General features: G+C 41.4%; 1 protein-coding gene across 3 annotated transcripts in view; it reads left to right on the forward strand.

Annotated features, from left to right (window-relative positions):
* si:dkeyp-14d3.1 (transmembrane protein 132C) overlaps nucleotides 1-25,803 on the forward strand; it is a 142,629-nt gene that overhangs the window by 53,996 nt on the left and 62,830 nt on the right. For all 3 annotated transcript variants that reach the window (XM_035435462.1, XM_035435460.1, XM_035435461.1), the window contains one exon: nucleotides 18,326-18,469. In XM_035435462.1, the coding sequence (XP_035291353.1) occupies nucleotides 18,326-18,469 (144 nt within the window). The remainder of the gene's footprint in view (nucleotides 1-18,325; nucleotides 18,470-25,803) is intronic.

The following is a 25,803-nucleotide window of genomic DNA, read 5'->3' on the forward strand; positions in this document are numbered from 1 at the left end:
AGAGTGCAAGAAATGCCGAGTGAAGAATCTTGGAAATCTTTTCATTGATATTAATTTATGGAGAACTGATCAATCAGTTGCTGCTGCTTTTGCCTTGGCCAAGCAAATACAAGTGTACTGCATATTTTAGCAGTCAGGATTGCATTGCAACACTTTATATTATTTCTATGTTATATTATTTCTGTCTTCACTTTAACTGGCCGGGTTTGCTGATTGACAATAATTCATCATGGCAACAATGAAAGTGAGAGAAAAAAAAATGAATGAGGTATGTTAAAGAGAGCGTCAGTCCTTGGGGTGTTGTATGGTAATTCCGGCTGGCTTGTAGTAGTAATTATTACGCTTTAAAGCCAAAGGAGAAACAACTCGTTTGTGAAGCAGGAACTCTAATTTAGTCTCTTACCTCACCGCCTGGTCTGTTCTGACTTTTGCGTCCTCGCTGTTCCACGTGTGTCATTTCCTGCAGTGGTTGCCGGGATGCTGCCACCGCAAACATTTTACAACGAGATGCCATTAGGCCAGGAGAACGCTTCCGCCCCCATTGATCATCCAATGATCAAGCCGCTTGTCTCGAGCGAAGAAGAAAAGTGTAAAATGTTAATAGTGACAGAGTCATTAGCATTAACTGAGCCGGGTGACTGACTGCAGTGCCGGCGCGTTTCCTGGAGTCAATTGGGCGTACGGTAAACAGCACGTGCCGTTGATGCCGGAGCAGCGAGCCTTGCACATTACCCAGCGCTCCTTCTCCCTCGTTGACTACTACTGACATTTAGACTCCGTCGTCCCCGGGGAAAACCGTTCTCCTATTAATCACACGGATAAACAATGTGGTCATGTGCAGGGAGCAAGTAGAAATGCCATAAATATCACCTTATTAGTCGTTCTAATCTCTTAAATAAATAAAGTATTCTGTCACTTTAAATGAATTCCTCTATTTCTAGACTGAAATCCCTCTGAATTGTGTGCACATTCGCTGTTCAGCTAATAGGAAAATGAATGGGAAATGCACTGTTTGGAACAGTGTCTCTCAACAATACAACTTAGTCCATTTAGTGTATAACAGGAAATAAATTAATTGCACCACAGCCTTTTTACTTTGGGACAATGTTAAAATGTTGTAATGCTTTCTTGTATTTTAACTAGTTACCTTGGTCTTACTGTGACTGAGTAACTGAGTATTATGCTTTGCTTTTACACTATGGGTAGAATTGTGCTTGCCACTTCAGTAATAATTATTACACACACACACAGATGCACAGGCACACACACAGACGCACTCTCTTTCTCTCTTTTTCATGGCCTACTTTCCTGTAAACCATTTTTTGTTATTTACAATATTGTTACATTATTATACGCTCCATTTAAATGAATGACAAAAACTGCATGTTAATGTTTAATGACTGCAACTGTCAAACTGTGACATAGAGGGGCTGACATTCCAGGAAGGAATAAAACTTATTTTTGTCCACCGGGGACACAAAGCATGTATTGCTGTGGGGTTTGTCTGCTATTCTTGAGTTTTGCACTCGAGTGTGTTCAAAGAGGGCCCATATCCTGTCGCACAAAGTGCAGCGTTCACAGCTCCAGGTCCAGATATTGAATTCACCTCTGCTTTCAGCAAGGTCCTGAGCTCATCAAGGCCTCATTGTTTCAGCACACAGAGCAGCCAAACAAGGAGAGGGAGGGAGGGTGGGAGGGACATGGAGTGAGAGAGAGAGAGAAAGATAGAGAGAAAGAGAGAGAGAGAGAGAGAGATAAAGAGATAAAAAGGCTTTTTGTACACCTCTGGAGTCACAGACGTAGAGGACAATGTTGGCTCTGTGCTGACAGGTCCATTCTGGGTAGCCGCAGAGGTTGGGTGCACATGAAGTGAAGATTCGGTTGGGTTGTCAAGTCCTGCCAGGGCTTCCCTTGACCGCTTCTCCCTCCATGCTGTTTTCAGCTCCCTCAGTTTGGCTGTTTGTCATACACGCGGCCAACGCAGCATAGCCTAGTGTGGCTTGAGCTGCCAGCTTGATCATTACATTACAGGCATTTTTTAGCATTTCATGATCATCATCACAGAGCTTTGCAATTGGAGTGGTATTGCATAAAACAAAAAACAAAAAAGCATGATTAAACAGTCACACTCACCCTGGACTTGTACCTTGGAGGTTGCAGGTTCAAATCCAGGGTGGGGCACTGCTGCTGTACCGTTGAGCAAGGCTACGGGGAAATATTCAGTGTAAATGGGTTGTATAAAGGATTAGTGTTGATAACATGAATGAGACCTTGCAATGCGTAGTATCCAAGGTTTTTTGGCAACCATATGGATCTTATGTTGCATTTTTTTACAAAAATAAAATAAATAAAATAATGACCAAAAACAATTCTCTTTAACAACAGAAACCAATTTAATTTATCAATTTATCAACACTACATTATGGTTTAGTCAACAACCTCATTGATTGTTGAATTATGAGAATTCTGATGTAGAGAACTTTTCAATACATCTGTCAGACCCAAATGAAAATAAAAGATGGCTGCACAAGATTTTTGCAAAGCAAGAATTTTCTGATAACAGTGGTAGAGATTATAATCTTGTCTGGTTTGTCTTTGTCATGCTGAATGTACAAAGAATGAATTATGGGCTACTTTGAACCACCAAATTTGCATTGCAAATAATGATTATCGCAATTTAGATTGATGTTTTCGGTGCACTTCTATTGATGGAATTTGCATCATATGAGACAACACTTGTTTGAAAACAAGGCAACACTGCGATGGCCATGATAATTGTCTTCGAAATGGACTTTTGGCTGTCAAATGACATTTGAATGTGGTTAGCTATGCCATGCTTTAACGACTCGAGTAAAGGCATTAAGCAACGCATTGCCTGCTTGGTAAGCACTCGATTTTAAGCCAGCACTTTAATTTCCTTATTATTGAGGGAGCGTTGAATGGCCGAACGGCCACTAGTCCGCCCTGCAATTTGGCTCACTCAGTTCTAGGACATCCCTTGTACAAGATGGCGACGCTCATGAATTCACAATATGGGTGTTAGTGTGTAGGTAGAGTGATTAGGAGGTAAATTGTGACTGGGTCTAAGTCTTACCTGTTGCTTTAGCTGTGCCAACAGTCTGTCTGTGGTCACTGTAGAACAGGGGTAGCTGACTCCAACTGTGGGCATCTGTATGTCCTGATTTACCTACTACCTCTGTGCTTGTTTAAAATCATCTGCCCTCATTCACAAACATGTCTTAAATTATTCTTACTTTTGTTCTTAAAAACCTTCCTATGAATGTTCCTAGGAAAAAAACCAATATGGGATTCGTGACTCATGTGCAGACCTTTGTTTTTGTGCATATCCCAGGTGTATGAGATAATGAATGCTGACTGTTTGTAAATTTTATGCACAATCCTGTTTATGTGATTAGCACAAGGAAACAGCCATGAACAAATACAGGTAAGAAGAAAATGATGTTGAAATGTTCTTGGAAACATTCTTACACACAGTTTACAAACAAATGTGATCGTACACATGTTTTGTGAATGAGGCCCATTGTGTAAACATGACCAATCTGCTCACCTGGTGTCCATGATGTAGGCTATTCGCTGTTTGAATGATAACCATGAGTCCTATAGGAGTCTGCCCCTGCAGGTTGGGGTTTGTGCATCCCTACGATAGAAGGACACACAAGACAAAGCACCTGAGGTTTAATCCATGACCGGGTTCATTCTTGGGCTAATAGAAAAGAGTCTGAATGGTTGGATAGTGATGGGATTAGTTTGGCAAGGATTAGAAATCTAACAATGTTAATCTTTTCTCCTTCCCCCCTTCTCCTTTATGTTTCGGAGGAATGCCATAATGAAGTGGCAGGGGGAGAGAGAATGCCCAGTGGATTTACCGGGGATAATGGGGAGAAGAATGGCATCAAACTTATTAATTAAATTAACTTTGTTGTTGTGCCCCACTCTGTGTTCACCTTTCCCCATTCTGAGCAGATTAAACCGGCTTTAATTGACTCAAACGTATTCGCATTCAGGTCCTCGGCTTATTTTACATGATTTAAAAAGCCTGGAAAGACATTAGCGACTCCGGTTTTCTGATAATCCCGTTTGGCCTGTGGAAGGAACCGGTTGCCAGCAAAGTCGCTCACAGTAGAGAACAGACACAGAAAGAGCCACACAAACACGGCAAACAAGAATCTTTGATTTCAATTAGCTTCACCTGGTGGGATACTGAAAAGTGGTTTGTAGGCATGTTAACCTGTTCGATTTTCTTTTTGGTGGTTTCTGCAGGCCGAAATTTAGATTTAATAAAATTGTTTAACCTGGTGGGAGATGGTTTTGATTTAATTTGCTGTCTGGTGACACCTGCTTGCCAACAGCAGGTCTTTTATCTGCTTCATGGCATTTGAAGTGCTGTATCAGAGAGTCAGTTTGTATCTTCCTTTCTCGGCCTCCTTTCTCCACTGTGGAGTTCTTTTCTATGTGATGTTGAACCACCTGCTTTGTCATCTCTTTGTGCTTCTCAAGGGTGAGGTCTGTTTTAAACCCACGGTGCTGCTTTGTGCAAGGTGGGCCCTCTCCCCTCCATTTATCTCTTTTTTAAAAGGTCAGCCAGTCGGGTTTTTAAAATGTGTCGAGCGCTCGCTCCCCGAACAGATAATTTACTTTCAAAAGAGCCGCAAAAAGGGAACTTTGAAGGAGACGGTGTTCCCTGTCTGTCCAAAGACTCCTCTGTCCCTGCGGAGCGCACCGCCCCCACGTGCTATCGGCACCGCGGAATCGCGATGGAAACCCGCCTTCAATCTTTTTCTCTTTTTCGAACACAACAGACGAGTGCCAGTTGGGAGTGATCTCCCTCTTCCTCTCTGTCTGATGACGAGCGCTCCCGCTCTGAGGCGCTCGTGATGTGCAGTGCTGTTATGTGGAGAATTTGTGCGATGATACATTTAGAGTTTTTCTCTCTGGTCCTTTGCTTTCATTCTGGGGGGCAGCAAAGTTCAGCGCTGCCTCCTTTCTCACTGTCCTGGTAAGGTCAGGGCAATCCTTTACTGCATTACTTTGGGATGTTGTTTACAGGCTCCCCCGAGGCACGCGTGCCTTCCTGAAATCTTGGGATCTTGGGATTGCAGTGAAAGGATTTTCGAGCCTAGGCCAGTCCAGTTCTGAAAATGGTCAGATGGGTAACATTATATGAAATCCTACTGTGCTGCAACAGCTGCTAAAGAGTGAGTTATTATAGCAGATGTGCCTCTGCTCTACATTCTCTCATTCTGATATTGTTTTGTTCCTGTTCTCTGAAAGCTTCTAAGCATGGCGTACATTGATTTATTCTTATCCACCAATTAAAAGCAATTTTGCGAGCATTAGAGCAAGCTGAGCCACTGGCCGCATGTTGAGCCCGGCCACGCTGTTCCGTCTATTACCGCTGTTTGTTTATCAGCGATTCCCATCACGTGGAGGGCATTAGTTCTCTGTTCTGCGGCTAAATCCCTGTGTTGTTGGAGCTGTGTCAGTATTCGCCATGAGAGCACAATGCTTATCTTTTACAAATTCCCCGCTCTCGCCGGTCGGGTGTTCGGGGGTGGGGGCAGAGGCAAAGGGTGTGGGGCGTGGAGGGGGGGAAGTGATTGAATCCTTGTTAGAAGTGATGGGGTGATGAGGAAGCGACTGGTGTAAATAACCCTAGCTAGTGACAGCAGTGAAAAGGGCTTAGATACGGACTTGAATACCAAGTGTCAGCATTGATAGACTCACTCCCGGTGTCACTGTCATAAAGGACTGCCACTCCCCCTCTCTGCACACTGACATCAGCACTGAGGCTCTGCACTTCCCCTAACTTACTTCACAGTGATATTATGCCTTAGCATCAGTTTCAGCTGTGAGACTAGAGCAGCAATGATTATACTATTTGAATAGCGCTGTTAGTGCTATTATTAAGAGCAACTGTATACTGCGATGCTATTTTATTTATTGATTAATTTGCTAAAGAAAATACATTTGAATCATACTATTTCAACAGACTGTTTCATAGACACCATACGCTACAGAGCCAAAAGTATGTGGACACCTGACATCCAATATCTCATCCAAAATTATGGCGTTCATATGGAGTTGGTCCTCCCTTTGCTGCTATGACAACCTCCACTCTTCTGGGAAGGCTTTATACTAGGTGTTGGAGCACTGGTGCAAGGATTTGCTTCCATTCAGCTAGAAGAGCATTAGTGAGGCTGGGCACTGATTTGACGATTAGGTCTGGCTTTCCAGTTGATCCCAAGAGTGTCGCATGGGGTTGAGGTCAGGGCTCTGTGCAGGCTAGTCAAGTTCTTCTACACCATGCTCGACAAAACCATTTGTATATGGACTTCGCTGCATGCCCAGGGGCATTCTCATGCTGAAACAGGCAAGAGCCTTCCCCAAAATGTTGGGGAAGCACAGATTTGTCTAGAATGTGAGTGTATGCTGTAACATTAAGATTTGCCTTCAACAGAACTAATGGGCCCAGCCCAAACAATGAAAAACAGTCCCAGACCAAGGGGTGTCCTGATACTTTTGGTCATATAGTGTATAAGCCATTTGAGTAACTGTCTTTGAAAGATATACATTTTCTGTTGTACATGTTGTGCAAAATGTTGTACATTTTCTGTTCTCAACAAGAGAACTAATCTCCCTTTTTTCTTATGTAATGCTGGGTTTATACCTTACCATCTGGACCTGCTGACTTATACTTCTTAAAGCAGAATTCTGCCCAGGGTTTTTCTTTTATTTATGGAAGAGTAGCTTAAAATGAGCTCTTAGCCATCTCTCTACCTGCAGTGAGTGCCGAGATGTAGCTCTGAACTGCTGCACATGATCCAGTTACCTGCTGTACTGTGGACTACAATGGGGTGGGCGCTTACAGTCTATGGGCAGGAATCAGACTACGCCACTCACAGGTTGCCACGCACACTGAATACAAACTGAGGGGCTGAGTTTTACTACTTTACTACTACTTGGCCTTGGTTCTTTAAGAGAGGCTAATGTTACCTGCTACCAAGCTAGCCACTGGAGAATGTGAGAGGGAATGGGGGAGATGAGGCGAAGGTGTTAAGGCAGACAAGGAGAAATGCATGGTTGGCATTGTTGACATTCCCTCATAGGAGAGTTAATACAGATAGTCTCCATATCTACAGGAATACAGTTCAATACATTAGCTGGCAAAAGTATCACCTTTGTCTTTTGTTCATTCATTTTCATTTTCCATTGCTTTTCTAAATGACAAATCAACAGCAAAATGCGCACAACCATTGTATTGGTATAAAGACAGAAGTATGCAGGTCTGAGAAATAAGTTCACAATATTACCAGTTCTACTGCCTCTTAAAAAGGAAATGTTTTCATTGTAGGGTTTTTAGCCACTTAGCATGTTGTTACATTGTCTACAGCTGTGGTAACCAACCCTGTTCCTGGATATCTGCTGTCCTGCAGGTTTTCACTCAGACCCTAACGAAGCACACCTCATTCAACAGCTAGAGATCTTGTTCAGCTGCTAATTAGCAGAGTCAGCTGTTCCAAATTAAGGTTGAAATGAAAACCTACAGGATGGTAGATCTCCAGGAACGGGGTTGGTTACCACTGGTCTACAATGTCTGGGTCAGTTACCTCAATTCACACTTCATTCTACCGCAAGCATGGACTTAAATGTTATTCAGTGAACAGCTTTTCAGTCAAGTCTCTGTGGTGTTCGGTTTAAAACACATGCTTCTGTTGCTTGGGCTGTCATCACACCAATGCCTATAAATGCCCCAACATTTATTGTAGGCATAGGGTGGTTTGTGTACGAACGGAGATTTCATTTCAGAAATCGTGTACAATGCTGTCCTTTATAGAACCAATTTTCCTCGCATATAGGCTTACAGACTCTGAGTGAAATTCATCAAAAATTATTTATGAAATGTAATTACCAGTAGAACATGACTTCAGCTAGATGATTTTTTCAGTTAACCTACTGCAGAAGACACAAAAATGCACTTTAAATGTAATTTGACTATAACATCATTTATTGCTGGCAGTAATATGTCAACAGAAGCCTACATGCGGCTATATAATGTGTGTACGGTAGATATGGCATAGTGGTAGAAATATGATGCTACAAAATAACAGTACTAATGCAAATAATCTGTGTATGTTTATTATATCTAGGTCATGGTATATTTCAGCAGCAGAAAAACATAACTAGCGGTAAGCTAACGTTAGCCAACTTCAGGCTGTTTGATTAAAATGTGGAATCAAACACATTGAAACTTGCTAGCTAGTTAGCAGTACAATTATCAATAGTACACATTTAGTTATATTTAGTTAACTAGTGTCAATGTATCTAGTGTTGGGTTTGGCTGTCATTTTTTTTTTGTACCATCCAATAATTTGTGTGTATCAGCTGTAAAGCAGGAATGTATGTAACCAGTTCTTTGGAACCTCTCCACAAGCTTAACTATTGTCAACTACAATATTGAATTCAGTAAAATTTTATAATTGCTGTCCATAAACTGTAATTATGGCATCTCCTTGCAAAGTTTGGAACAAAGTCATTTTTGAGTGAACCTGCAATAGCATTAAATGTAAATGTCACTGTAGAAGGCAGTCTGTAACTCTACACTTAGGGTGACCATTTTTCTTGGCTTTCAAAAATATGGACAGGGATACACGGTCTTTATGAACATAATATAACGTTATTTTCTTACAGTGTTTATATCAAATCTATTGAACAAGCAACTCTAACCAGACACTTTTATGCATTTAGAAATGCAGCCCAGAAGGATGTTTTATGTCCCGAAAGAGGAAGTCTGGTCAACAAAGGTATACTGATATCACCACTCAACGCAGAGGCTCCGTAGTCTATAGCTCTCAGTGCGTACAGATATCATCGCTCAGCACAGACTCTTGTTGTAGTCTCCAGCTTTCCCTGTGCACTGATATAATCACTCAGTACTGAGACTGCCCTGTCTTAATTTCACAGTGCACTGACAACATCGCTCAACGCTGAGACTCTTTTATTGTCCACAGCTGCCACTGTGTGTCGATATCATCACTCAGCACCGAGACTTTTTGTGGTCTCTTAAATATCTCACTGCTCTCTGACATCTCTTCTCAATATCAGTGTCTGTACTGAGTCTGGCTCTCTTTCAGCAACTCTTGATTTCGCTGCTCCGTGTTGGCATCAACACGCTGAGGCATGTGCAGTGCACGCGCTGCACATTAGCCGCATCCTGGGTGCCAGCAGCTACCACTTTCCAGCACTGGAAACGCAGAAAACATGCAATTAGGGGGGAAAAAGGACTACCTCAAATTTGGTCGTCAGCAAGTTCCGAATTGCGATGATGAAAGAAGTGAATCTTCGCCGCCTCTTTCTGAGCTGAAAAAAAAAAGCGGGAAATTCAGCAGAGAGAGAGGGGTGCGAGTAAGAGCGCGAATCAGCCTCCCGCTTTCAGCCTCGCCCCGGCATTATCAGCTTTTCACGGCTCGGCTCGAGCACGTTCTTCCGTGGCCAAGAGGAGTGCTGCGCCGTGAATGATAGGCTTGTTTACCGATATGCAGACATCACCTGCGGATTACCGAACACCTGCTCGGGATGAGAGGAGCACCGGCACAAGAAGCGGAGGCCCACGCGTCGCCTCGCCTGCCCACCGCTTTCCAATCACCTTCTTACCTGTCCCCATCTCACTGTTTCTGTGAGGACGTACAGAGAGGGCTTCATGTCTGATTTTTTTATTTGGGGCGGGGGTGGGTTTAGAGACATGCCGCTACATCTTAACCAACAATGCAATATTGTTATAATGAATCGTTGTTTACTGTTGTTTTTTGCAAGTCTTTTCCCATTTGCATGCGCCTCTTGCGCAGCACCAGTGCTATTTGTGGATTGAGTATGGGCACTTTGCCTTCGCAATTTACATCGGAGCAAAGAGTCCGAATTTGTTTTGTTGTTTCAGGCGATGACTCGAAATGAGATAAAACCCGGATAAACACAATGTTATGCAAATTACTTACAATAAACATGTGTGAATATCAATAACCGTGCTCATTGCTTATCTCTTTTACTGGCTCCCAAATCTAATTACAAGACATGCTTTCCTCTGAATCACAAGACTGCATCCCACAAAAGCAGGCAAATTAATTCTTAATACGGGTTTATAAGACCCCTTTTTGCATTTATGCTGTTTGCACAAAGGTTCATGTGGCACATAGGGATCTATGCAAAATAATTTTCCTCCATTGAAAAGCCTGTTGCAGGTTGTGGTGTGAATTTTCAAAATTAAAATCTGATTAACTGTATGCCCAAAGAAGGATGCAGAAAATTGGCTAGCCTCACCAATCAGTGGGAAGGTGGTAACTTCCTGTCCTTATTGTCCTGATATTTATTTTTTGTCACTTTTCTGTTTTTTGTGCATCTCCTTCAAAGAAACCCTCATGTCAATTCCGTCAATTCGCGATAAAAGCAAGAGCCACTTTCAGACGTACGTGCATTGACTGGTTGCCGTGGATCCAAAATGTGATTCAAAATGTCCTCTGCTGTCCTTGGTGAGAAGCTAGTGATCAGAAGAGGAGGTTGCGGGTCAAATTATTGTGGCTGAGCTATCGATGATTAAAACAGACAGGCGGTGATTTATTGCTGTGTAAATGCCGTCGGTGGGAAGTGTCTGATTGAAAGGTGAATGTTGATTTATGGTTGATAAAATGCCAAGGCAGTGAAAGAGCACACATGCGGGTCAGTGTTCATGCTACGGCCATCGACTGCAGGAGGCATTTAAGCACTTTTGGCTGAAAAGGTTGATGATGATGAAGTGGCGATACCCATGAAAATGAGTGAAGGCATTCAAAAGACCTTGATGCCTTTTCTAAAATCTTGCGGAGGTGCCTAAGAATATTTTTGCTGTTCAGGGCGGCAGTGTAGTATAATGGGTAAGGAACTGATCTTGTAACCTAAAGGTCACAGGTTCCATTCCTAGGTAGGACACTGCTGTTGTACCCTTGAGCAAAGTACTTAACATGCATTGCTTCAGTATATATCCAACTTTATAAATGGATGCAATGTAAATGCTGTGTTAAAGTTGTATAAGTCGCTCTGGATAAGAGTGTCTGCTAAATGCCTGTAATTCCTCCGTGTTTTCATCCCTTAAGCCATAAGGATTTGGGTGTCACTCTTTGTGTTATTTATTATCATGGTCGTGGCTATCATGATCACTGATGATATGCTGAGTTTTTTTTTTACTGCTGTGACTGTGCCTCTCACTAGTGCTAGTGTCCCGCTGGGACCAGGCTTGATCTCTGAAGACAAGGGCCAGCACAGATTGATTCTTCCGGCTGCAGATTGAAACATCACACAGTGGAGGCATTAGCTGTGGTTTGAGCTCTTCCCGAATACAAAGCCTTGTGGACTCAGGAGAGAGATAGCAGAGTAACATCTGCCTACCCTTTCCTGAAGTGCTCAATTCGCACAAAGCGAATGGAGGACATTCACAAACTTTTTCACCCATTTTTTCAGGAGGGGGGTATCTCAGTAAACTCCTGGTGCCAACATCTTATACATTGATATACATTTACCATTAAGGCAGAGTGACTTATACAGATTACATTGTTTGCATGCAATCAATTTATACGGCTGGATATTTTACTGAGGCAATTCAAGTTAAGTATCTTGTTTGAGCAATCAATTCCCTAACCATTATGCTACTCTGCTACCTGTATGTAAATCCAGCATCTTCCCTTTCTTTTGCCAATCCTGCAGTGCTAAAGACACAAAAGACCATACAAAGAAATTGGTTGTTTGGTTTAAGCATTTGGACTCACCGCCAGTTGTTGATATTTGGTATACAGAGAGGATAGGATGTGAGTGTGGCACTGCATCGGTGAGTATATGATAAAATGGGAAAAGTAATGCCACAGTTGTCATCACTCAGAAGACCACGGTTGGGCTGTGAGGGTGCTGGCAGTCAGAGCCCTGCCCCCCCCCCCTCCCCCGGGACCTGTATCTCAATGTGACTAACCCGGTTAAATTAAGGTTAAATAAATGAAATTCTTTTTCAAATCCCCATCGCTCATTACCTATAGGGGCTTTTGTAGTAGCCCCATTCGGCCTCTGTGAGAATTCTTCCCATGTTCCATGGGCACGTCCCACTGCATCGGTATGCAGAGGCACCAGGTGGAGGTCTGGAAGGGAGCGCTGTGGGGCCGAGCGGTGGCCAGGCCCTGCTCTACCTCTGCTGAGATGGAGGCGGCGAGGGGACCGCTGGCTGGGGACTCCCACCAGCACTCAGCTTCCAACTTATTGGATTTTGTGAGGCGATATTTATTTCTTTCGCAGCTCCACTGAGGGACAACTTTCCATTTCCAGTTATCTCATCATTATTTATTGAGGAAATAGGCAATGTGCTGCTCTGTGGTTTCAATAGACAGTTTGGTGGTGGAGGGGGAGTGGGGGGGGGGGGGGGGGGGGGTTGGTGAGTGCTGAGCTTTTCTGTGCATCCAGTGAATGCAGCTCAAATTGAGAATGTTGGCAAAAAAAACTGCATTTGTACCCCATAGGGAAAGCCAGTGTCCAGCTCTCTCTGCGTCTCCTACTCCTGCTGTGGCAACGGCCAATGTACTGGGGCTGTCAGCCATCTGATTGCACTGCTGTCATGTTCGCAGAGCTGCAGACTTTTGAGATCTCTGGAAAATGTCTGCCGTTCTGTGCATTATGGACTCTTCAGCTTCAGTATGTGCTACTGTCTGCAGTACACTGAGAATGGGATTTGCACAGATTGAAATGGCGTGGAGGATAGTCATACAGTATGCTTTCTGCAACTGGCTTTGTCCCTGGAAGCCTGCAGGTTCAAATCCCAGGTGGAACCCTGCTGTCGTTCACTAGCTGTGGGTCAGAACTCAGTGGTTCTTTGGAAGGGTTGAGGTGGGTTGATACATATACAACACAAGAAAATCTACATTAAACAATGGAATTTTACATGAATTGCAGTAATTACAGTGTAAATGCTGTTCTTTTGATGAAATTAAAATGTTTTAATTGCTTATAATAGTGTCAGGCAACATTTTTTAATTGGGGTGTGTCGCAGAAAAGGTATTAGCTCATTAAGAGGATTGTGGGCTGAGAAAATTTGATAATCGCCACCCTGGGGCATCACACATCATCTTAATCTCTTTAGTAAAAACCTGTGTAAATGGGTACTATGTAAGCTGCCTTGGTGGATGCTGTCTGCTGGGTGAATTTGGCTTGAAGAAAAAAAAAAATACGAGAATGGGCTGTACTTTGGAAAATTATTCTGCTGTATTGCATTTTGTATTTTCTCCCCTAGAGGTTGCGTGAGGTAATGCTCAATTAAATCACTGAACTAAGGATTTAAAGGGAGAAGAAGGTTAAAATGGGATTATAACCTTGCCAGGCTGTTTCTGTTAAGTGTTGAGTACTTTTGCAAAGCTGTGTTCCTCTGGCAGTGCAGCCGTTTGAGGGAGCATGGATAACACTGAATGAATTGCCTGTTGTGAGTGCAACACCGCAACATATGGGACATATTTGTATTTTCTTTTTGAGGGTAACTTATGTGGTGCCGTGGAAATAGTGATGTGGATGGTACGCAATTATAAAGACCATGCAGCAGGATGCAATAATAACAGAGTGGCTGAGTACAAAATGCGTTATTATATTGCACATTGCACAATTTGCACCCTGTGTTAGCAAGCTCCTAAGCTTTCAACTGGATTGAAGTTTAATTTAATTACATCCCCTTGTCCCGTGGCACAATGCTATGGTCAATGCTGTGTGATGACCTTGAAGGAGAACAGACTGGTTGGAAGAGGTATCACATTGTCGAAGCTAGTAGGACCTGCTTTTGAGTAATGACTAGCTGAAAGTTTCACGTGAGCCCAACCGAGAAACAGCATCTGTAGTCTGTACAACATCTCTCTTTTAAATCCTTGGGTATGCTAAACTTTACATGTAATGCAATGCCTGTTTGGGAAGAGGACCACATTTGGATATTTAAGGTGCTTTAACTGTTTGACAGTTTACTTGCATATCAATTAATGTGTCGAGGAAATGTACAACAGCAAAAAAAAATATTTATCCTGGGTTACCACTTGTAGAGAGGTCACTGTTAAAAGCAAAAAGTAGGATCAGAGGGAAGGAATACTGTACTAAAAAATAGTGTTGTGATAGTGAGAACATACATGTTTCAAATAGCTTTTGCTTATATGAATGTGAATTATGTTTCAGTATGTTTCTGTGTGTGTGCGTACGTGTGCATGTGTGTGTGTGCGTGTGTGTGTCTACATGTGTGTGTGTGTGTGGTATTGGTTCTAATGGGCTGAAAAGGCTGCATGAACCTTTTTTCAAGTATCTGAGTAGCAAGACATCTGGTGGATGAAAGCTTTCCATTCCTATTTTCATTCATCAATGCAGAGCCAAATCATTTTTTGAAACTAAAAGGACGGGAAAAAAAAGTCACACAATCCTCTGCATGAAAGCCAAGAAGAGGATGTGCTTTAGCATTTTCCCTGATCGAAATGACCTCACCTAAGGGATGAGCACATCTATGTAAATTATTTTTATAAGAGCAGTAAGGGATGGGAGTCATGGGTATAGTATTGATGTGAATTGGTTAGATGAGATCTAACCTCTCAGGCTTTATTGCTTTATTTTAAGCCCTTTCATTCTGGTATTGGCTTACTGTATTTCAAACAGTTGGTACATTTTGTATTGCCTATCCCTTATTATAATGGACTTAGAGTAGTTATCTATTTAGTATCATAGATACTTTGCTAAAGTGCACTTTAGCCAGAGTGTCCAACTAGTACATATTGCCACCTTGTCATAACTATCAGATCACTTTCATGATTTCGGTGTATACTGGTGTTCGATTGTATACTCCTTCAGAGCTGTGGCTGCTCCGGGCTAGAATTTGGCAGAGTTACGTTATCAGCGTTCTAATAGCTTTATCCATATGCTTTTTTGTGTGTGTTAGCCGTAGATTTGTATGGGTTATTACTCTTCCATCTGCGCCTACGTTGCTTGGCACTTGGAGCAGGGATGCATTCCAGAAAATTAACTTCAGGTGACTTGAATCCTCTGACTTGGATTTCTATGTTAGATACATATGTTCATTTCCAAGTCGCACATATGTTTCTGGATAAACGTTCTGTTTTCAATGTAATTCGTCTCTGATAAGCAGTCAGTAGTGTCTTTCACCTCCCCCACTGCGCTTAAAAACAGTGCTTTCTCCCTTTTTTTGGTGCGATTTCTGTATTTTTACGTGCCGATTCATACCCTACCAGTGATTCTGGAAATAAGGTAACTCATAGTGACAGTCGCAACCATAAGTGCCTACTCTCAGCTAAGACATGCAAAGCATTAGTTTTGAGAGACATTCAAAACATATGGAATGACCTACCATATCACTATCTGTCTACCATTTCACTCTCTTCCCAGGATCTGGGACCAGGACAGCTAACAATGATGGAAATCGAAAGTATCACACCATTAACAAGTCATTCCCATGCAATATTGAACCATGGAGCTCATGAGGTGAATCAGATTTTTTTCACCCACTGCAAATCTAATCAATTCAAAATCGAAATAATTGTCTTTTTCCATTAGGGTCCTTCTGAATGAGTGTAGCAGCGTATGAAGCAGTGTACTGGAGCACATCTAGACTGCATTCCTCTCACTGGTTTGTCAATCCACTGTTAAACAGGGCTCAGCCAATCATAATCTCCCCTCTGCGCACCTGTGTCGTACTGTGGGGAGAATGCTCCGGACGATGCAGAGTGCATGCAGAGGTCGTCTTTGGCAGAGCATTGACTGATATGCTCTGAAGTCCATATCATTAAATTTGGCCCTGGAAAACCCTGCTCCTTCCCATGTGCCAGCTGGCCCCCCAACATCCATCTCGCAACCAGTAAATAATAATTTAATTAATGGTAGGTTTACTTGCCTGGGAATTAGACTGCTTCCGTGTGCTGATGAATGGGAAGATGGATCCCTTGTTAAATGGATGCCTCTGTGTCAGCCAGCTACAGTAGAACATGCTCCCTGGTGAAATATTGGCTGTCCCCATCTCATCTCAAATATTACATTTTTTAATTAAGACACTATTGTTTTTTTCCCCTCTTGTTTGCTCATCTATTTGTCTGTAAGCATTTGTTGTCTTTACGTGACTTTGACGAAGACCGACAGGAGGGGCAGTGACAGTGGCTTTGTCGGTTGGCCATGGCTCCGATCCACGAACACCCTTTTCAACCACTGGTTGTAGAACAGACCCTGAGCTTCTAACATGTGCCCCGGAAATGGGCAGCCTGCTGTTTCGCCCACCCTCGACCAGAACACTGCGACACACTGTAATCATAGTTCATTGTCTCCCCGAACATGTAGACTCAGAAATGACACCATCTGTTGTCGTAGGGCTGGAACACACTGGCCAATTACTACCACCGCCACGTGCTAATAAGATTTCATTTCATACAAAGACCCACAGAAGCCTGTTCCTTTTGATAGCGGAGCAAGCAGTTTGTCACACTATTAGCGATCGGTAATGTGAGAGGGATTGCTTTTTCATGGGTAGCTTTGGTGGAAAGAAGGCAATCTATTCAAATTTTGATCTTACATTTTCTCTCAGAAAAACCATCATTCTAGGTTCAGCGAATGTACTATTGACTGAGCATTTCAATACGCCATTTTCCCTCTGAACATTTTTTTTCCTTTTCTTGCCATTTTTAATGCTTAGGACATTAGGCAGGGTAATTTGTCTTGAATAAAAAACAAAATATTGGATGTAAAAACTGAATATGTGTAAGAGGAGGAATCTTTGGGCTACGTAAAAAATAAAAGAAAAGGTACTGGCAAATGAACAGAGGAAGGGAGAGCTCATTGGGTTGGTGCACACATTTCCTGCTCTGCTCACAAGGCCTTATTGATTCTAGTCTGTGGAGAAAAGAATGACATGCCAACAGTGAGGCACTGGAAGAAAGGGGTCAAAGTTCAAGCAGAAACTGGCATTGCTGCTGAAAGCCTCCTCTGTACCTGGGGATCAGACATGCTTTGAAGTGCTTTGAAGGGGATTGTCAAAACTAAATTCCACATTGGCTCCACACAAAGAGCCTCTCTGTGACCTCCACACCTCTGCCCCACCCTTAGCCTGCTCCACCAGCCAGCTGGCCCCCTTCAAATATTTGCCCCCGCTGGTGCGAGGGCACCGTGGTCCAGTCGGTCCAACACCTAGCTGATAACTCCGAATGAGACGGTTCTTAGGGCCGATGTCTAAATTTTAAGGAGCAGCTGCAAGAAAATGGGAGACTGTGAGAGCCATCTGCCAAGACCAGAATTTTTATGACGTGTAGAATCCTGAGGACTTGTTTAACATCTCTGAACCAATCTGCAATGCACAGTGAAGTGTTGTGCAAATGCATTATTCTGGGGTTAGGTGGGGGATATGTGGGATGGAGGGTGGGTGCCATTTTAACTACTGTAAGTATTTTAGCTGGGAAATAAATATATTGATACGCTTATAGTGAGTTAGATCTGGCTTGGAAAGCCTGCGTAACAAAACATGACAGGAAATAGGAGAATTGCACAAAGTAATCATTGGTAGCACAATTTATCTTTGTCTACTATTTGTCTTCTACTCAAGAAATAAAAGATGTATAAATAAATAAAGAACATCTCTGATGCCGGGAATTCATTTGTATACCTTGAATGTAGCAAACATGCTGACTTGCTGCTGACAATAGTGAGAGTTCTAAATTAATGAAAGAAAATAATGAATGTTTTTTTCAACTGAATGGACTTAACTGCCCTTTAACTTAGTCATACTGAGAGAATTAGTACTTATATTGTTCATGTGCCTGCATGAATATTGCATTTTATAGTACAATGGTTCATAGAAAACAAATATTCTGCATTGATGCTGAATACTGCTTATTATTACTTTAGAATTTATATTAGAAATAGGTCTTTCCCTGTGTACTTTGATTTGTGCATCACACAACACAACATTTTTACTTAGATTTAAATAAAAACCTGATTTGGCATAAGGAATGGCATCTAAGAGAATGCTCCAGAAGCATTCATGGGGAAATACCCGGAGTCCACATGTTAAGGTGCATTATATTTTACAAGAGACTAAGTGGTTTGTTGTGCTGTTGAGAGAGGAGATGTACTGTAAGAGGTTTTTTCTTTTTTTTCATTTTTCTATTCTCAGCCACCTCTCCTTATCACAGACATTGCTTCACCTGAACAATATACGCTTGTTAACCGAACATTTCTTTAAGCCATGTTTCAAACCATAAACTGACTTTTTTTTGTGGCTTTCGAATAGGGTGAAGTTAAAAGAAGGCGTGGCCTTTCTGGGTGCGAGGCCCAGCAACCCGGCCCTGTGGATCGTCAGCCAGGACGCCCGGAGCGAGGGCCACAGAGTGGTCACCCTGCACTGCCGCAGAAAGGAGTCCAGCTATGGCCAGAGGCAAGTGCTGCCGCCATTCTTTACCACACAGCATCATATAATACAACAAGTAAGCCAGAACAAAATGTCAGACTTTTAAGCTATTGCAACAATTTTGTCATGTCCTTACAACCTTCCTGTATGGTTTCATTGGGAGAAAAGAAAGAAAAACTGCATTCTGTAAGTCATCAGTTTTATGAAAGAGATGACTTTGATAAAGGCACTTGCAGTGAACTTTCCACATTCCAAGGGAAAAGTGTGCGACTAAGTCAGTGATCTTGTTCCATCCATCAATGAAACTGCAAACAAATTGCAGCTGATATTTTTCTGTGCTAGGATTCGAATGTGGTCACTCCTCAACATCTGCTCCAAAAATCAGGGCACCACATACTGACATACTGACATCCAGGACCGGCTATTCATCCAACTGAAGGTGATTTGTGTTGCTCATTAAATAATCTCTAAGGAAGCCACTGGCCAGGTCCACACTGCCCCACAGCCCAGATTGCTCTCTCAGCAGACTTGCTGTAAGACAGTTCCTGGTACAGTAAATGTGCTGAATCTCTCACAGAGTGCAGTAAAGTGTGCATGCCCTTTCCTTGTCAAGCGCATATGCCTGGGAAGTTAGCAGGCGCACTGGACTTTCCTCAAAGATTAGCAGTACTTTGCCCTGCGGGTGTCATCGAAAATGTATTGCTGATTCAAGCTTGGCCTTGCCAGGGTTATTTTTCCCCAACCAAACATTTTTTTTCTGGGAGATACTGTCTGATACAGACATTCAGTTTGCCTTTTAAGTAAAAGAGTGAAGGCAAGAGAAGGATATTTTGTGCTGTGCTTCTCCACACCCTTTCATAACATATGTGGTTAACAGTCTGTCTCTGGCTCTCTGCCGATTAGTATATTTACTCCCTGTTCTTAAGTAGACTGAAAATTCTTTTTTGGGTCATTTCCTATCGGTATTTACATACTTGAATTAATCCTATAAATAAGAAACTGATTCCCAGAATGAGAAAAAGGTTATAATGTTAATTAAGTTGAGATCCAGGGCCCTTGTGGGTTTTAGTAATTTTAATGGATTATTTCAGGGATCAAGAAATAGCATTAATAAATTATAACTTCCAGTGACAGGTGTAATTTTATGGATTAGAGAAAGATTGCTGGGTGTTTGCAAACTCTTCTTTAGGCCCATAACTATCATGCTAGCATTCTAGGTTTTACAGAAAGAATAAGCAAGCATAAGCAAGTTACGTTCCCCCAAAATGTATGCCTCTGATGTCTAATTATCAAACTGAGCTTATTTTATTCAAGCACTCATTTTCCCAGCAGTTTCATGGTTTCTCTGAAAATAAAAATAAGTGTTACTTGAAAAATAAAGTAAGTGTCTTGCAGCAAGCCCAGGTCTTGTAAACAAAGTAATGTTGTGTCTCATAACAGGGGTCACTTTCATGATTTACACTTCAGCTTGTTGATTGACTGAAATATTATCTTTGTACGACTAAAATCTAGAAGATGAACTGCTGCACTGCCGGATAATAATGGCGTGTTTTATGTGACTGCTGTAATCAGTGACTTCTTGTTTATTTGATTATCATTCCGTTCATTTTTCCTGATATATTTCACCATCGGTACCTGTGCCAACATCTTTCCAGTGCTTCCTTAAGAAAGGCTTATACAGAGTGCATACAATTTTTTGAACTTAAGATGTCTAATTCTTGGTGATCCCATTCCCCTCCTCCTTGGATCTTTCATACTGAATATAGGCATTATAGATTTATACATTCATTTATTTTTAAAGACCTCTTAATTCTGTTCCCTACCAAATAGCGTCTTTCATTCCATCTTATCTTTCAGGTGGTCATGATAGTCATGTTTATACTAGCTGCAGACAGCCCCTGTCACACTTCACTTGGTATGCACTAAAGATCCGTGTGGTTCTGTGCTTGATTCAAACTCAATTCTACATTGACTGTCTTATCTATAGCTGTTGCCTGAATGGACAATTAAATTAAATATGTTTCAATATATTGATCATCTGCTGCTGAAAAGGTCCTTCTTCATCTCACGGGACCATGGATCTGCAGAACCTGTAGTGGACCCAGTGGCAATACTTTATTTGCCCTTAGAACCCTTCTTCTTTAAGTTTTGTGTTTCCATAATGTGTGCCTGCTGTATGCCCAGAAACTATGTGGAATATGTGATGATGTCCCTGTAACCTTGCTCAAGATTACAGAGCTGTTCCCAGGGACTCAAAACTGCAACATTCTGGCTACAACCAAACAATAAACCCATTAGATCCTCTGATGTCTTATTAGCCCCATGGCAAATTTACATTACATCATCATCTAGGCTTGATCTATATAAAGTAGCTGGGCCATGGAGCAGTCAGTCAAGAAGTAAGGATTTGCAGATGGCCAAAAGCTGCCTAATAATATGAAGAACATGTACAGAAATACTTCAGGCAAGAGAGCCCAGAGAATGTGCCACCAGGGAACCGGGCAAACAAAAGGACATCACAGTAAATCAAATCAAACTAGTTTCTTCTTGAGTGTGTTATCTGGCACACACACTCCAGGGACAGAGGCACCGAAGGCTCGCGCCGGGCGTAGATTTAAGTAAGACTTCCCCTGGAAGTAATAAGAGCATGACTTGTGTGCCTTAGGCTTATACGTGTCTTTCCTGTATACAGGAATAGCATTAGTCATCAGTGGGCCCTGTGTTTAATGCAGTGTCTTCCCCCCCTCCCCCCAAATGATACACAGAAATATTGTCTTGAGTTTTATAATGCATCTCAATCACAAACAGAAAAAGTAGAAACGTGTGAAATGTTAGCATCCAACCATAAGCAGGAAAAATACATTGTTTATAAATTATGAAGATATGATTATGTGTTTAATAAACCATGTGAAAGATAAATATAGACAGAAATTTAGCACAATGGAGGTCAGCCTTTAGAGGTGTGGTCCCCTGTATTGATGGAAAGGCTAAGAGGTCATAAAATGTATGTTTTTTAAAATACATATTCGGACAAAGAAAGATTTTTGCTGTTATAAGACATTGAGAGATTTCCACACACAGATCTAGTCTGGTCAAATAAAAATGATTGTAACTAGCAGACACGTATAATTTTACATAATTTATATACAAGTATGTTTATATAAATTACAATAGTACTGTCATGAACAACTGTGGTAATGAATTTCCATTACTCAATAGCAGAAAGTGTCATTATTGAGACAAGAAAAGAACAAAACGTTTGTTGTGACAGGTGTTAACATCAAGTAATTATTTTGTTTTATTTTTATCCTATTGCATGAGTGGCAGTCAGCACAACCCATCTCAATTTCCTACCAATGTGTAAATAAATGGCTTTTAGTAGGCTTTGTGTTCATATAATGAATGACCATTTATGAGTTTAATCTGCATGTCTAGATATTGATTGGACACTATATCAAATCAAATCTTTGCAGTATAAATACATATATAATTCCTAGACATAGTCAATCTGCTTTATAATGCACCATCCCTCAATCATAGGCTCAGTCTGGACTGGTGTCATCAGTAGTTATAGACAGATCATGTCTCCTTCATTTTCAAAAATACTGTAAAGCCAGTGAGTATTCCTTAGTCATCACATCTTATCTACATTGTGGGTTCTTCCCATTCTTCAAAGAGGCCTCAAATGGAGTCCCCAACTACCATAACCACCTTAACCACCCGTTTTGACTTCATTAAAATTATTTGTTATTCTTGGTGAGGTTATGGATTTCATCCACTGAATACTACAGCCAACTGTATATCTAAATATGATTTTAATATTTAATTCATGTATTTTCAGATTTTTTTTGTTAGTGCTTATAACATTGCATAAATGACAGTATAGCATTTTATATGCTGCAATGCATAAAGGTTCAGTTGTAATATTGAAATGAATTTTTATAATTTTAATATATATCCAGCTTAAAGGTGTTCATTTACAGTCATACAGTATACAGTATCTATTTGTATCTTTGTATCTATTTATATCTTTGATCAAACAGACAGACTTTCAGTACTGTACAATTAGATCTAATGCAGGCACATTTTTATAAATCCTTGAAAATATTGTCTGATAGAGGATTTGTTTCCCTGAATTAAATTAGTTTGATGTCATGTGCTATCAGAACACAGTCGCAATACGAGTCAGAAAACAGCTGTCACCACGCAGACATTTCATTGGTTGTTATCCAGTAGCAGTCATCGCCTCAAACTCAGGTAATCGCGAATCATTGGCTCCGGAACACAGAGCAATACAGTAATAGTGAACGTAAACATGCTTACTGATGCTCAAGGACGCCTGCAGGTTTTTTTATTGATTAAACGGTTAGAATCATAGACAAGAGACGACATACTTTGCTTAATCCTGTCCTGTTGAGCTCTGTTTGATGGACTGCTTTTTAATCCCCCAGCTGTCAGAGCCGCTTCATAAAGACTCATAAGAAGCTGGGATTAAGTCCGTACATGATACACTTTATTTCCTGCCCCCCCACTCCCATCTTTTTTTTTTTTTTTTCATTGAAGCTTCTTTGGAGGGATTAGATTCAGCCATCTCATCTGCTGAGCTGTCGTCTTGTTTCTGCTCTCTTCTTCTTCTTTAATGTTTTGTCTTCATTTCATTTTTCCTCATCCTTTCTTATTTCCCCCCCATCGATGGATGAGGAATAAGGTTCTGTGCACAGGCACAAGGCGGGTCCATCTACACTGAATGCCTGGCTTCTTTTTTAGTGCTCCTCGTTTTACTGGGGGCAAACTTTAATTATGTGCATTGGGGTGCCTTGGTTTATGGGGAATTTGATCCTAGTGTAAAACAGTAGGCCATGGTTGTTATAAGATAAGTGAATAAAAAACAGTGCTTAGAAGACAAATCACAAAGCCCGCTGAAATTTGGCACAGTGGTTGATTTGTGTAAAGTTTTCTGATGTAGTCATTTCCCATACTAATGTTGTGTTGGATACGTATTTGTATGTAGCAGGGCATCTATCCAGAGTGACAATTTTACATATATTTATCCACCTTAAAACATACCTGACATTTGTTTAAAAATTATAATATAGGATTCAGTATTACAAAACGGTAATTACCATAAAGCTATATATTCACACCGAGAGCATTTGTATGCTCTCAGTGTGAATGATCTAGTAAATCTGTAAGATACGCGTATCCTATTTGATGGTAAAATACACACACATGTTCAATTAGTCGTAATGGAATGTGACAAAAATGAATAAATGTTGCTACTGTCCCAATAAATAGATTTCAGCATATTTTATAAATATTCATTGAAAATATCGTGTTTTCTTTTTGTTGCGTTCAGAAGAATTTTGGACTATTATAATTGATCAAGACAAGTGGGTGAGGATAAAAGAATGACTTGCACAACATATGTAAAGCTGTTACGAAATTATAGGCTAATGGTGGGCACAGACAGCAGTTTTTACAAACCAGCATAATCACGGGTCAGATGTTCCATTGCCGTGCTACTACAAATTGTAGGCCTATTAATTAAGTATGACTAGATGTCAGCCGCTTAGTATTGTGAATTCCATGGGTGTTACTGTGCACGGGTGTTAAAAGTTTAATTAAGACGCGTTCAGTCCTGGATCAGCCCTTTGCTCGTGCCGTGGTAGTGTTCGTTCTCAGTGCATGAATCACCGTGACCTGATGAATTCATGGCTCCGTCTTCAACGAGGTGAAATAAAATCCCCCTTAATCGGGGGAATTTGTCTTCATACCCAAGGAGGCCGAGTGACAGGTGCTGCGTTTAAAATCGTGCACGTGCGGCTATAGCCTAGCTGCGCTGCTCGGTTGTTCTGCAGAAAGGAAGCACTGGCCGAAAATGAAATGATCACGTCGCTCTTGTGTGAGGATCACAATGAGAACCGCTGCTGAGCAGCATGCGTCAGTACTTTTGCGTGAACGTCATTTCAGCAGGAGACCACTTTCTGGGATTAACAATGCGGAGGCTCAGCTATTATAACCGCATAGTCTCTAATGAGTGCTAGCCGCGTAGACTCTCTATGCCGTAATCCTCTCTAAGCGGACCTTTCCCTGGCTCCCTTTGTGAATGTAGCGTGTCCGGACCTGGTCAATTTAGATCGTCACCTTACAGATGGGTTTCCCCTTGGAGGCGCAGCTTCATTAATTCCGTGGATCGCGCAGCTTTCTCGTCCAAAAACGCGTTCTTTCCGTGAAACTCCACATTCAGCAGTAACGAGCCATTGTTAACATAATAATAATAATAATAATAATAATAATCACCATCACCATCACCATCACCATCACCATGACCATCATCATCATCATCATCATCAACCCTGCCAGGTCTTCTCCATTCTCAGGCCTCCATGGAACACAAAACACAAGGCCGCACATTCCAACGAGAAAGTCTTTTCACTTCACTAACAAATAAATAAATAAATAGACTTGAACTGCCAATTTTGTGCCATGGTGGTGCAGGTTTTCCCATTTGACATTCATTGCATGTTTTCGCCACCTTCCAACCCTCAAGACATTTGACTTGATGAAATGTGGCCCTTTATGACAGGCCCTCACCCTCAGCATTGCGTGGTCCCCGAGCAGGAGGGAGAAGGAGAAAAGTATAAACAAACCTGCTGTAGACTACAGCAAATTGTTGCATAGAGTTTGTCACCCTGTCAGTTCTCTTTGTTCACATAGGCCTACACATTTCACCCAAGAGCATATTGGCTGATCATTTGTATATCACTTTAATCCATTTTTATACACTTATATCTATTCTCTTAGATTTTGGCAAAAAAATCCTTTATCACTATTCCACATTGTAAGGTAACCATTTTTGGGTATTTTTTAAATATTGTTATTAGCTCACACCCAGCCAGCCACATAAAGAAGTACAACCTGTTTATTTTTACCAAAAGGAGGTTTAAAAAATGTATTTCATGTTATTCATTCTTAATATAAATATATTAACATTTATTATTATTATATTTTCTATATAAATTTACCAACTACTTGCTTAATAAATGTACTGTCCTCTCCATTGTAGAATCATGTTCTGCTAAAGCTTGGCTTACTGTAAAAGAGATGCCGGCCTTGCAGCATTTTGATCTGGAATTAATACTTTTCAAGGGGCCCTTTTAAAAAAAAAAATCATTTTCATTTCCAGTAGCTATTAAGTGTGTTGTGTTTAGCCTGGTAGCTTGCCCCCTGATCCGTGGGTAATTGCATTTTACTGAAAACCAGGCATTGTGTTGTAATGTTGTATGAACTCGGACAAGTTGCAACCCTATGCCAATAGTGATGGGTAAAAACCACAAGTAGAAACAGGAACGCTGGTGCAT

This window comes from Anguilla anguilla, chromosome 10 (assembly GCF_013347855.1).
Source record: "Anguilla anguilla isolate fAngAng1 chromosome 10, fAngAng1.pri, whole genome shotgun sequence".
In the NCBI taxonomy this organism is placed as follows: Eukaryota; Metazoa; Chordata; class Actinopteri; order Anguilliformes; family Anguillidae; genus Anguilla; species Anguilla anguilla.